This window comes from Gobio gobio (assembly GCF_949357685.1).
Source record: "Gobio gobio genome assembly, chromosome: 15".
Lineage (NCBI taxonomy): Eukaryota > Metazoa > Chordata > Actinopteri > Cypriniformes > Gobionidae > Gobio > Gobio gobio.
The window spans coordinates 31,285,035-31,297,683 of NC_137108.1; the positions used below are offsets into that span (position 1 = coordinate 31,285,035).

A 12,649-nucleotide genomic window follows, 5' to 3' on the forward strand; every position below is an offset into this window, starting at 1 on the left:
ATCACAACGTGATATAACTTAGCAATATCACAAGAGCAAGAGAGCTGTTTTCACAAAGTTGAGCATGACTGCAAACATGATATTGCTTGTTATTGATTTAATTTGATTGGCAACAGCTCTATATTCTATTCTAATTCTGTCTATATTCTATTTTCTTATTATAATTATATTTATGAATGAACAATAAGTCATTTCTCAGGTGGTAATGTGGATCTTTATGAATTTAAGGAGTGCTGGTCTGGTCGTGGTCTCAACACACAATGGTCTTGGTCTTGACTTGGTCTCGGATTAGGTGGTCTTGACTACATGCATACACAAAAGCTGAATACGTTGTTAAATTTAGTCTCCTCAGTTTTGTCACCATGTCAGCAGGCTATGCTGCTTTTGGCCTGTGATATTTATGGGTATGCTTGTATGTTTGTGAGTAATCTGCACATAGCATGAGCAACTAACACTAAGGGGACTTCCTTTGACATACATTTATATCTTAGTGCTGACCGCATACCTAGTAGACATCATGGGACAAATTTCATGTGGACCTCATACACTGACACATTGTGCAGGGAACTCAGGTTGTTGACTAACAAGGGGAAGTGTTCATGACAAGCTAACAGGGCCCCAGGAGAATGATGCTCAGAAAGAGGTGCTATTTATTGATACCATTCAAATCAGTTGAGTTTGAAGTCATATGTCTACTTCTTCCAGCTAAAAAACAACCTGACCTATACTGAAAATGTGAGATGACTTAAGATGAACTTACTGAAGGCTACAGATGAGAAAATGTGCATTGCTTAACCACATCCATCCATTTGCAGGATCCCAACAGAAATGTAATTGCCTGAAAAGCTGGATGTGACTGTTTCTTTTGTTAGTATGACTAGCCCAGCAAATGCTAATGAGAATCGATGGCAAAAATTAAAAACTGGGGTCAATAAGCGATTCCCAAGACTTTAGAGGGAGTCTAAAACGCTGCAACAAAATAATTATGTAAAACGATTTTATCTCTCTCACACCAGTGGGAATGGTTTAATATAATTTAGAGCTGAAAATGATAAGGGATATCTAAAATAGGGGTGAGCGGGGCACAACCTAACCTGTGTTAGTTGTAACACACGTGGTTTAACACTTTCCACACATACCAGCATGACGAAACTTAGTGCATTTACTAGTTGCCTTATCAACACTATATAGAGAAAATTGTGCCAAAATTAATAAATCTTTGGAAGATATCACTGAACATTTATTTAACCATAGCAAAAGTAAATTTCTTACTGAAAATAATACTTACTGATACTTACTGAAGTTAATTTTTTAACTCTAATTTTGTGTTTATTCAAAACTAGACAAATCTGATATTATTTTAATCGTATATATCTGTTATTTAAGAGTTTTAAAGCATTCTTTATTGCTGATCTAACCAGCAGAAGGGCAGGTGCAGGTGGGACACATTGTAACACTGCGTTACAATGTGCCCCTATTAGAATTATACTATACTATACTATACTATACTATACTATACTATACTATACTATACTATACTATACTATACTATACTATACTATACTATACTATACTATACTATACTATACTATTCTATTCTACTTTTATTAATTCTATTGAGAAACCATGAGAATTTGTTTTATTTATTATTATATCACACAACATTTTACGCTGTCATATGGTCATGTTACAATGTGTCCCTCATGTTACAATGCATCTCACCTATGGGGCATGTTGTCACATTCCACTTCCATTCTTTCGGGGAAAGCAACAAAAAAGTATACACTGTATTAATGAAACAAAACCACATAATTGTGCTAGACGTGTGAAATTAATGTGGTAAAAAAGGGGAAAAATTATCCCCAATTATCTTGGTGGTGGGGTTAGATAAATTAATTTGAATTTTATTTACAAATCTCTTTTTTTCACGACCTTGGTAGGATACACTATTCCCAACTTCCCACTTTTCCTAAAACTGTAACTCGACACCTGACATCATCGGTCTGGTGTTTTAGTGATTCCAGATGTAGCGGGAATTCGTCTCTTCTCCGCAACAGGAGTAGGCTAACTTCCTCAAAACTCCAGCATATAAAAAAGGTCGTGGACTAGCCAGTTTCAAACCAGCAAACATCTTTTGTTCTGAACTTCTGGAAATCATCCAGGTAACCGATGTTCCTCGTCGTCACTCTAGTTTATTTTTCTTTACTCGTCAGTTTAAATATTGTTAATATGTTTTAATATTCGTAAAGTATGAAAAATCGAAACAAAGACTTGGTTGCAGCTTTGTTGCAATTACTTTTGCTTTCTTTTTGTTGTTCACGAAACGTTTAACATGAAAACTTCTTAACGTTATTTTTGAATAAAATAAGACAGTCAATTTAATCTTCCTCATTTCAGTACCACTCAATCCTTACTTCTCTAAATTGACCCAATTCGGTTGCAGGGTGGGTTTCGTTTTTGCATGTGGTTTACAGTTAACACGCACGTACGTTGCACACTCGCATGTTATAGTATTTAGTGGGTTTTATACCTCTGACATTTGTCTGTTTTTCAGGGCATTATGTATACATTTGGTGGAATCCCTCTTCTACTGGTGGTGTGGTGTGGACTCGCTCACACTCTGGACAATTTCTTACTGGATGAAGCATGGGACAGCTGGAAAATCACCCATAGGAGGGAGTACAATGGCCTGGTGAGTAGCATAAAGACTGACAAAATAGTCACATTTTGTTTCCTCAGGCTGCTAATAGAGTTAATGAATTAGGTTGGTGAACTAGTTCTTTATTATAATTTTTTTATGAAACTGGCTTTTATGAAAGTCCATTTCTCTCAGAAAAAAAGTACAACACAGTCACTGGGGCAGTACCAAGGTATAAAGGTAACACTTTACAATAAGGTTGTATTAGTTAACATTAGTTAATGCATTAGTTAACATGAACTAACTATGAACAACACCTATGTTCAGCATTAGTTAAGCTTTGTTAACGTTAGTTAATAAAAATACAGCTGTTCATGGTTTGTTTATGTTAGTTCACAGTGCATTAACTAATGTTAACAAGGTTTTAATAATGCATTAGCAAATGTTGAAATTAACATTGACAAAGATAAATAAATGCTTTATAAGTGCAGTTCATTATTAGTTCATGTTAACTAATGTAGTTAACTAATTTTAACTAATGAACCTTATTGTAAAGTGTTACCTGTATAAAAGTGAAAAGTTACTTCTTTGTACCTTATTTACCCCTAAATGGTATATAATAGAACCTTAAAGGTACATGTCAGTACCTTAGGTGTACATTAGTACCTTTTAGCTTTTGTACCTTTCTTCCGGTAGTGGGTTTTTACATGCTCTACAGCTATCATCTCTCATTTCTCTCATTGTTTGTTACATATGTGTTTCATGGTGGACAGGATGAAGAGTCTATACGACGGGCAATTTGGGAGAAGAACATGCTGTTTATTGAGGCCCATAACAAAGAGTATGAACTGGGGATTCATACCTATAATCTGGGCATGAACCATTTTGGAGATATGGTAAGTACCCTAACTCAGTCTACTAATATTTGACTGCTGCAAAATGCTCAACCTATCGTTTTACAAATAATGGCATATATATATATATATATATATATATATATATATATATATATATATATATATATATATATATATATATATATATATATATATATATATATATATATATATATATATATATATATATATATATATATATGCCATTATATATATGCCATTATATATATATATATATATATGTGTGTGTGTGTGTGTGTGTGTGTGTGTGTGTGTGTGTGTGTGTGTGTTTTGCTTTTTTGTTATCTTACTTGCTAAACCTGTTTGTAGATAAGTAAGATTATGACATGATCATGTCCAGTCAACAAAATATGTAGCCTATTATAAAGGCCTGTTTACTAAAACTAGATCTAACTTGTTAATGTTTTTGAGAGTTGGTCAGCAATTAGAAGCGAGATCCTTTTTGTCCAATATATTTATCTCTCTGCAGACACTAGAAGAAGTGGCAGAGAAAGTGATGGGACTCCAGATGCCCATGTTTCGGGACCCAACAAACACATACGTGCCTGGTGACACAGTGGAGAAGTTGCCCAAATCAATTGACTACCGTAAACTGGGATACGTCACTCCTGTCAAGAACCAGGTGAGGATATGACAGAATATTCCAGTAATATTTCCTCATTCTGAGAATCTCTCACATGATTAACTTAATCATCATCCTCACCTTTACTCTTGGTAGTAACAAACTTACACAAATTTCCACAGTTATTACTGTTCTTGGGTGCCATCTAATGGTTAAAAAGATGAAACTTTTAAATCGGTATAGTTTAGGCTGCTCCTCACTAAGTGCTGTTTTTCTCTTGCTCCCCTCAGGGTTCATGTGGCTCATGCTGGGCCTTTAGCTCTGTTGGGGCCTTGGAAGGTCAGCTGAAGAAAACCAAAGGTCAACTGGTAGACCTCAGTCCTCAGAACCTGGTGGACTGTGTGACAGAAAATGATGGCTGTGGTGGAGGATACATGACAAATGCCTTCAAATATGTCGCAGTCAACCAAGGCATTGATTCAGAGGAGAGCTACCCCTATGTTGGAATGGTATTAATCAGCCTTAAAGACACCATGAAATCAAAATGGAAAAATATATATATTTTTTAAATCCATGTGCTCTCGTAATTTTTAATCAAAATAACTTTCCTTCCCTCTCGCAATGACATCTCTTCTCTGATGATGTTTCGCTGATAGCAACCGCATTACAAACCTGTACATTTTCCTGTAAAGAAAAAAACAAAAATATGAAAACAAAATGCCTGCTACATTTTAAAACGCTTAACGTGAAAAACACTTAAAGGGATAGTTCCCAAAAATTACAATTATCCTATAATTAATTCACTCTCAAGCTATCCTAGGTGTATATGACTTTCATCTTTCAGCCAAACACAATCAGAATTAATAAAGGCCTTATGAAGTGAAGCGATGAGTTTTTATAATAAAAAACCTCCGGTAATGGCCATACTCAAGTCTAGTTCTAGTCTATATGACATATTATGTGAGATATTTATAAAGTTGTAAATATGATATTTTTCTCTTCAGTTCACTTCAGAAGGCCTTTATTAACCCGATGGAGCAGTATGGATTACATTTATGATGGATGATTGTGTTTTTTTGGGCTATAAAAAACAAGGTACCATCCACTCTGTTTATAAAGCTTGGAAGAGCCAGGATATTATATTATATATAAATCTGATTGTGTTTGGCTGAAAGCAGATATATTCAACTAGGATGGCTCGAGGGTGAGTAAATTATGGGATAATTTTCATTTTTGGGTTCACTAACACTTAAAAGTGCTTTAATGTTCTAAAACAGTGATATTAAAAGATCAAATTCAGTATACACCTTATTGTTGATGCATACTATATAGAGGCGAGCAGATAAACCCAGAATATTAACGCAATGCACTTAATGGTTAAGTGTTTTCTTTATAATGGTTTTCTATGAAAAACAAGCTTAAAAACTGGACGTTGCGTTTATATTCTGGTTCACTTGCTTGCCTGTACATAGTATGCATCATCAATATGGTGTATACTGAATTTGGTCTTTTAATGTCACAGTCATGTTAATGTTACTACATTAGTACTTAATACAAACCTGGTAAAAATGACTGGGCTGGGGCGTTCATATACGGGTGCGACGTCACGTGAAAACTATGAATTGCAAACCACAATGATCCAATCAATTTGTGACAATATCATTTTTCTTGTTCCAGAAGCCATTTTACACGGATATACGTCACAATAGGGAAGAAAAGACTCACAACTTCCGTTTCATTGGGACTCCATATAGAACCCTAACTGGTTCTTTGCTCAATTTTAAAGAACATTTTATACCAAAAAGGTTGTATATAAATTATTTCGTAATATAATTTGTTTCTACTGATAAAGTATGTTTACAAGCTTTTTAATTCATAAAATTGAATTAAACATTAAGAATTAAAACTAAATTAAATAATTAAAACTAAATCCATAAAATGGTCCCCTGAAAAGTTATATGAAGTGTCTGAAAGAAACCCTTATGGTTCAATATAGAACCTTTCCTTCTAAGAATGTAGTGATGTGTGAAATACTGTTCACACTGAGGTTTTTACTGTGTGAATAGTTCACACACTTTTACACCAAGCAGCTTCCTGTTGGTCAGCACAGCAAATTCTCGTAACCAATTTGAATTTGAGCGTAATCTGGATGGGGAACTTTTTGGCCCTCATGCAAAACTCCCGATCATAATGACTGGATTTCGCTGAGCAATGGAAAATGTGACCGCATCTTTATGCTAACTGACTTGGGGGGGCAAAACTTTTTTTGTCACTAAGCAAATTAAATAACATTTTTTCTTTTTCAATTCTTTTAAGCTATTTGAATTAAGGTTACAGGCAACCCAATGATTTACCTGTTGACAGTCATTATATTTGATCTCACTACTGCCCCCTGCAGGATCAGCAATGTGCCTACAACAGTTCAGCGAGAGCAGCCAGTTGTAAAAACTATAAAGAGATTCCTCAGGGTAATGAGAGGGCACTGACCAGTGCCGTGGCAAAGGTGGGACCTGTGTCAGTGGGTATAGATGCCATGCAGTCCACCTTCCTGTACTACAAAAGCGGTACATCTCTTCTACATTTATATTTTGTGTTGTTTTGCTGAAATCTAAAAAGCTTGACCTGTACTATGTCAAAAAACAATTTCTAGGTGTGTACTATGATCCCAACTGCAACAAGGATGATATCAACCATGCAGTGCTAGCTGTTGGTTATGGAGCCACACCGAAAGGCAAAAAGTACTGGATTGTAAAGAACAGGTGAGGAAAATCTATTCTTCAAGAGAGCAGCATTGTTTAAAATAATAAATAAATAATTGTATTAAAATTATTCAATTTAAAATAAAGTAAATATGTCATTTATATTTAAAGGGTACATAACACACACAGTTTCTGCCAATCTCATGTTAATCTTGAGTACCTATGGAGTAGTATTGCACCCTTCATATCTCCGAAGAGTCTTTAGTTTTATCCTATTTATAAAAGAAAGATACACTGTACCGATTCTTTCCGAAAACAGCCGAGCTTGTGGAGGCGTGCAGTGGGTGGGGCTAAAGAGTCACGGGCACACACACACACAATACATCATGGCATTATCCCTGGATAACTTTTTATTCACTATACGTTTGAGTTGTTTACATTATATGCATTTACGCGCCGATTGCCAAAAAAACACCGACATTTGATGCAGTTTTGACTCATGACCGGGAACAAAAAAACACCGGAAAAACAAACTGCATCCACTGTTTCCTTAACACTGGGTTATTTGGGAAGCTGAACAAGGTTATCTTTCCCTGACAACCAAAAACACACTTCTTTAGTGGCATTGTTGATTTTGTGGTCTAAAAACAAAATGACAGCCTTGCCGACAGCTTCCGTAACCCGAACGAAGCTTGTTGATGTGCGCGCTCTCGCTCTCGCTCTGGTTGATGTGCGCACACGCTCATCCAGGAGAAGTGCCCATAAAACGTCATACAGGTTCATACTCGGGAAAAAAACTTCCCAAAACTTATTTGAATCCTGAAGGAGTGTATTTGAAAATTGAAATCATACGTCCAACTCGTTTTTTGAAATTTTGGCCATGTTTAGCATGTGCATGAAATAGCATTAGACATTAATTAATTACATTTTTTAAATAAAAAAAATAAGGACATTTTAAGTTAATTGAAAAAATAAATGAATATGCATTTAGTATTGTCTTCTTCTAATCCATCTGTTTTTTTTCTGCTTCTGAAGTTGGGGTGAAGACTGGGGAAAGAAGGGGTATATCCTGATGGCTCGTAACCGTAACAATGCATGTGGAATTGCCAACCTGGCCAGTTTCCCAGTCATGTGAGAGCTGGAAGCAGGGACCTCACAAGGGACCAAACTTGTCTGCTGCTGACCAAATACTAAAGGGACTCTATCACGTAAAATAATGATTGGGAAAATATTGGTTGAGTGTATTTTTTCTCTTGTTTTCTCTTGTTTTCGAAACTGTTTTGTGCAATATTTGAAATTCAAAAGGGAAGTTTTGATATTGTGTATACAGTGTACGTTTTTTTTTCTTACTCCCCTGGTGGGATCTGAGATCTCTGTTTTATATTTTGATTATATAAATTACCAAGGGCTTTTTATGACCATTTTAAATACAATTAAAAGTTAATTTTGAGTACATCATACTTGGGTAAAAGTATCTTACTATTTACCTCAAAATTAAAAATGTTCTAATGTATATGTTCTAAAAAAGGTCACACTACTAACACCTTTAATAAGTACAAGTCAATTCCACTCCTCTGTACAGAAACATGTAAAATAAAATTCAGATAATAAAAAATATCAGTGTCAACCCGCCTTTATTTTGAATTCTGAGAACATTTCTATAAAATATGCATGGTATCCATAAGATGTTCCTTTGGTTGTGAAGACTTTTAGCTTTGCTGAGGTGGAAGAGAAAGCATCAGATGATTTATTTGAGGAAGCCGAAACCAAGAGAAGTCAAGAAAAGAAATCAAAGGCAGCACATAGAACTAAGAGCTAAACTATACTATGATGTTTAATCAAAGACAATGACAGTTTTGTTCTGTGGTAAGAAATCATGTGACCATAACTGAACTACTTCCTCATTAATAGATGAATGACCCAGCTTTGCCCTTTTATGTACCTACACCTTCACATTCAGTAATTGTAACTTAAAATCTCTGAACTTTGACTTAATTTAAAAATAAAGAACTTCATAGGCCACTATTTGTGCCAAAGAGGGATACATAATAGTGTCAAAAATGGTGAATGCACGCCATAATTCTGTTTGTGCAGTACTTTCTGAATGACTGAAATATTCAGTAATTATTGTTTCACAATGTTCCATAAAGTATTTGTTCTAAAGTATAACCAACCACAGACCACATAAATGTGACCTGAGCTGATAAATGTTCTGAAAACACTATATTAACAATACCAAATTCTCTTTTCTGAGAAACAAAAAGTCGTATCAATGTTAAAGAAGATTTCCCCTTATCAGCACACATTTAATCATTTTAAATGTGATCATTTTCATTCAGTCGAAATCAGCACCAGCTCAGCACAAATATCTGTCGAATCATGATGATGACTCATTTTGTAATCAGAAAATGCCTCCTGAAAGGAAAAAATAGGTCTCATTGTTCCTGTACCCTATTGGTTATGTGGCTTTTTGAGCCACATAAACATTTGGCCAATGGTAAGAAAACATGTTCTTCTAGAACCTAAACCTCATGGCTGATACATTTTCAAAGCCAGACAGGTGCTAATGTCATGTGCTTGCGTGCTCAAATGATGGTGTTTAACCACATGATTTCCTCTGGCTGTCTTCCTGTTTCCTGTGAACTTTCATATCATGTAATACATTATAATTATGGCTTTAGGGTTTAGGCCTCAACTACCACGTTGTTATCAAGTATTGTTCTGGTCCAAAAATAGTTACTGTGCATCAAGTTCATCAAGTCACTCGAATAGTAGAATGTTTTCCTGGTGCTTAACCCATTCAGACCCTGCGTCCATTACAATGGACATCACATGTCACCTTCCCTTTTTTTTTGTTTTTTTTTACTTCTGGAGCATTTCACCTAGTTTAAAGCCTGCACTCCATGAGACGTTTGTCATCCAATCAAATGGCAGTAAAGCTCTGCATGTGGTAATTTAAAAACAAAACACTACATTGAAGAGGAGCATGGCAGCACTTTATTCCAAACACAGAAGTAAGCAACATTTTCTATGGTTTTATTTACAATGTTTGATATGTTTGCCAGTATTTCATAGTTTGTATGTAAAATAGAAGGATTTAACTTATTTATTAAAGTTAAAAATCGATTGTAGAACAGCAAGTTTAAAATCAGGATTTTTTAAAATGTGTCTGTCCATTAGAATGGACAGTGGGTTCAAAAGCCTGCTACTGAAAACACATGTCCAGCAATGCTGATTGAAATTTCTTATATAAAACATCTGTCACAGTACTAATACATTTTTGAAACTATTTAATATGCAGAATATACAGTTCTTGAAGTGCTTGAACATATAGCTGATGGAAATATCTCAGATGTTGACTTTATGTGGAGTGATGAGGAAGATGAAGATGGAAATGCAGATGATGCTAGATCTCCAACAATTGGTGAGTGTAGAATGAAAATTAGGGATAGTTAGTTAGTTAAGACTTTTCACACAATTAGATATCCCTACATTTATCTAATAATGTTTTATTGGATATACAGTTTAAATTTCTTTCCTGTAAAAAAATAATTAAAATATAAAACTTGTATGAAGTTGTTTTATAAGGGACAGTTTTTGCTAATCATTTCAGGGGAGGACAGAGATGAGCCACTACCAGTAGTAGGGGAAGAAATTGAGATTGAGGCAGAAGAAAGACAGGATCTGGAAGACAGAGAAGATTATGAGCATGAGGCAGATGTAGAACCAGTACTTGGTGATGTGATATTCAGTGGCGTCGTCACACCCGCTTTACCCCAGTAGAAGCAACATGGGAAAGTCCCACCACTGACCCCCCTGAGCCACTAACACCATACAGCTACATCAAGCAGTATGTCCCAAGTCAGATGTTTGAGCTGATGAGCACAATGACCAATATATATGCAGAACAAAATGGAGTTAGGGGGTATAAACATGCCTCTGCTTCTGAGATTGAAGTCCTTGTCGGTCTACATATGGCAATGGGAGTTCTTGGACTTCCAAGAGTGAGAATGTACTGGTCCTCCAGTATCAATATTGGAATTTTCAAGGAAACCATGTCTCGAGATCGTTTTTTTCAACTCCGCTCCAACCTGCATGTTGTGAACAATTATGAGAGGCCTCCTGGAGACACTGATGTTTTCTTCAAGGTCAGACCAATCTATGAGTCCATTAGGAAACGCTGTCTGCAGCTACAACTTGAGGAAGACCTCTGTATTGATGAGCAGATTGTGCCTTTCAGGGGAAAACTCTCTGTGCTCCATTATATCAAAGGGAAACCTACACCATGGGGAGTGAAGATGTATTTCCTCTGCGGCAAAAGTGGGCTTGCTTATGATTTCCTCATCTACCAAGGTGCCACAACAGAGCTTTCTGAGCAAAGCAAAAAGGTTCTAGGGCATGGAGCTTCTGTTGTCTTCCATCTGAGCCAGAGAATCCAGGCTCCCAACCACAAGCTCTTTTTTGACAACTACTTCACCACCTACAATGTCCTTGAAGTTCTTGCAGAGAAGAAAATCCATGCTGCTGGAACAGCAAGGCTTTGCCGCTTTGCAAATCCGCCACTGAAGACAGACAAGGAAATGTCTAAGAAAACACAGGGAAACCATAATGAAGTTAGAAGTAGGGATGGAAAAGTTGTTCTAGTGAAGTGGTCTGATAACCGTTCTGTTGTGATGGCATCCAACTTTGTTGGTGTTGGAGATGAAGACGAAGTTGAGAGGTGGGATCAGAAAGAGAGGCAGTTTGTGAAGGTCAAGCGTCCTGAGGGTGTGAAGAACTACAACAAGGGCATGGGAGGGGTGGACAAGCTTGATCAGCTAATCAGCCTTTACAGGATTGATATCAAGTCCCGCAAATGGCCACTGCGCATTATTACTCATGCTTTTGATGTTGCTGTAGTGAACAGCTGGCTTGAGTATCGCAGGGACAATGAATACAAAGGAACTCAGCCACAGAAAATCATGGATCTCCTTGAATTCAAAATGAATGTGGCCGAAGTGCTTGTGCGTTGTGGGAAGCCACAGGGTTAAAAAAAACGAGGGAGGCCAAGCAATTCTAACGCTGCCAGTACTTCTCCAACTCCACACGATGAAGCTGGACAAAAGAGAGGTGCAAGGGAATGGCGGCCAGTTCTTGAAGTCCAAAAAGAAATGGTGGACCACCTGCCAAATTACGATACAAAAAAAGAAGCAACAAGATGCAAATTGGAAGGTTGTTCTGGGAAAACACACATCTTCTGTGATAAGTGCAAGGTGCACTACTGCTTTGTGTCACAGAGAAATTGTTTCAAGGATGCACACAGGAAATAAACGTGACTGCACTGATTCATTCTTAGGTTTATTTTGTTAGGAATAAACAAATGTGCAATCTGTTAAACAAAAACCTCAAAATTAAAGTTGAAATGATATATCGTTCAAGTTCTTGACCTTGAGAAGAAGCTTAAAGTATAGACCAACAATTTTTATGTTTATTATTATTTTTTCATGTTGGTACATTTTTGTGAAGTAGCCTACACCTTTGTCCATTTAACCTGACGTCCATTGAAATGGACAAAAAAAATTGCAATTAAAGAGTGTTGAAATTTGTATTATTTTTATTTGGTCTCATTTATAGAAGCCTCATGAGCTGGGAAAATGTCATTTTAAAGGGGCTATATGCAACTTTTCCCCCAAAATAAACGTAACAATAGCCTTTTTATTTTACTATTTATGACTCAAACATCTCCTGATGAGCATACTGACACCTTGTCCGCTCACAGTGGGTGCACCTATAAGCCTGTATCCTATTTTTCCTATTTTCTGGCGGGTCGTTTTTTCCCGCGCTGTCTGCGGAT

General features: G+C 36.3%; 1 protein-coding gene across 2 annotated transcripts; it reads left to right on the forward strand.

Moving 5' to 3' along the window:
- The first annotated feature begins 1,964 nt into the window (after positions 1-1,964).
- Positions 1,965-8,452, forward strand: ctsk (cathepsin K). Of its 2 annotated transcripts, none has more exons than XM_079838014.1 (8): positions 1,965-2,162; positions 2,555-2,692; positions 3,412-3,534; positions 4,025-4,177; positions 4,408-4,626; positions 6,516-6,681; positions 6,768-6,876; positions 7,852-8,452. In XM_079838014.1, exons 2-8 carry the CDS (start codon positions 2,561-2,563, stop codon positions 7,949-7,951), a joined length of 1,002 nt encoding a protein of 333 aa, XP_079694140.1. In that variant the 5' UTR covers positions 1,965-2,162; positions 2,555-2,560; the 3' UTR covers positions 7,952-8,452. The 2 variants fall into 2 exon arrangements, with proteins under 2 accessions (XP_079694140.1, XP_079694139.1); XM_079838013.1 differs by lacking the exon at positions 1,965-2,162 and adding an exon at positions 2,450-2,485.
- Positions 8,453-12,649: the final 4,197 nt, after the last annotated feature.

Coding starts and splice junctions, on each gene's coding strand:
- ctsk (XM_079838013.1), top strand. CDS start 2,462: ATGTGGTTTACAGTTAACACGCAC. Junction 3,535..4,024: donor TGAACCATTTTGGAGATATG/GTAAGTACCCTA, acceptor ATCTCTCTGCAG/ACACTAGAAGAAGTGGCAGA. Junction 4,178..4,407: donor TCACTCCTGTCAAGAACCAG/GTGAGGATATGA, acceptor TGCTCCCCTCAG/GGTTCATGTGGCTCATGCTG.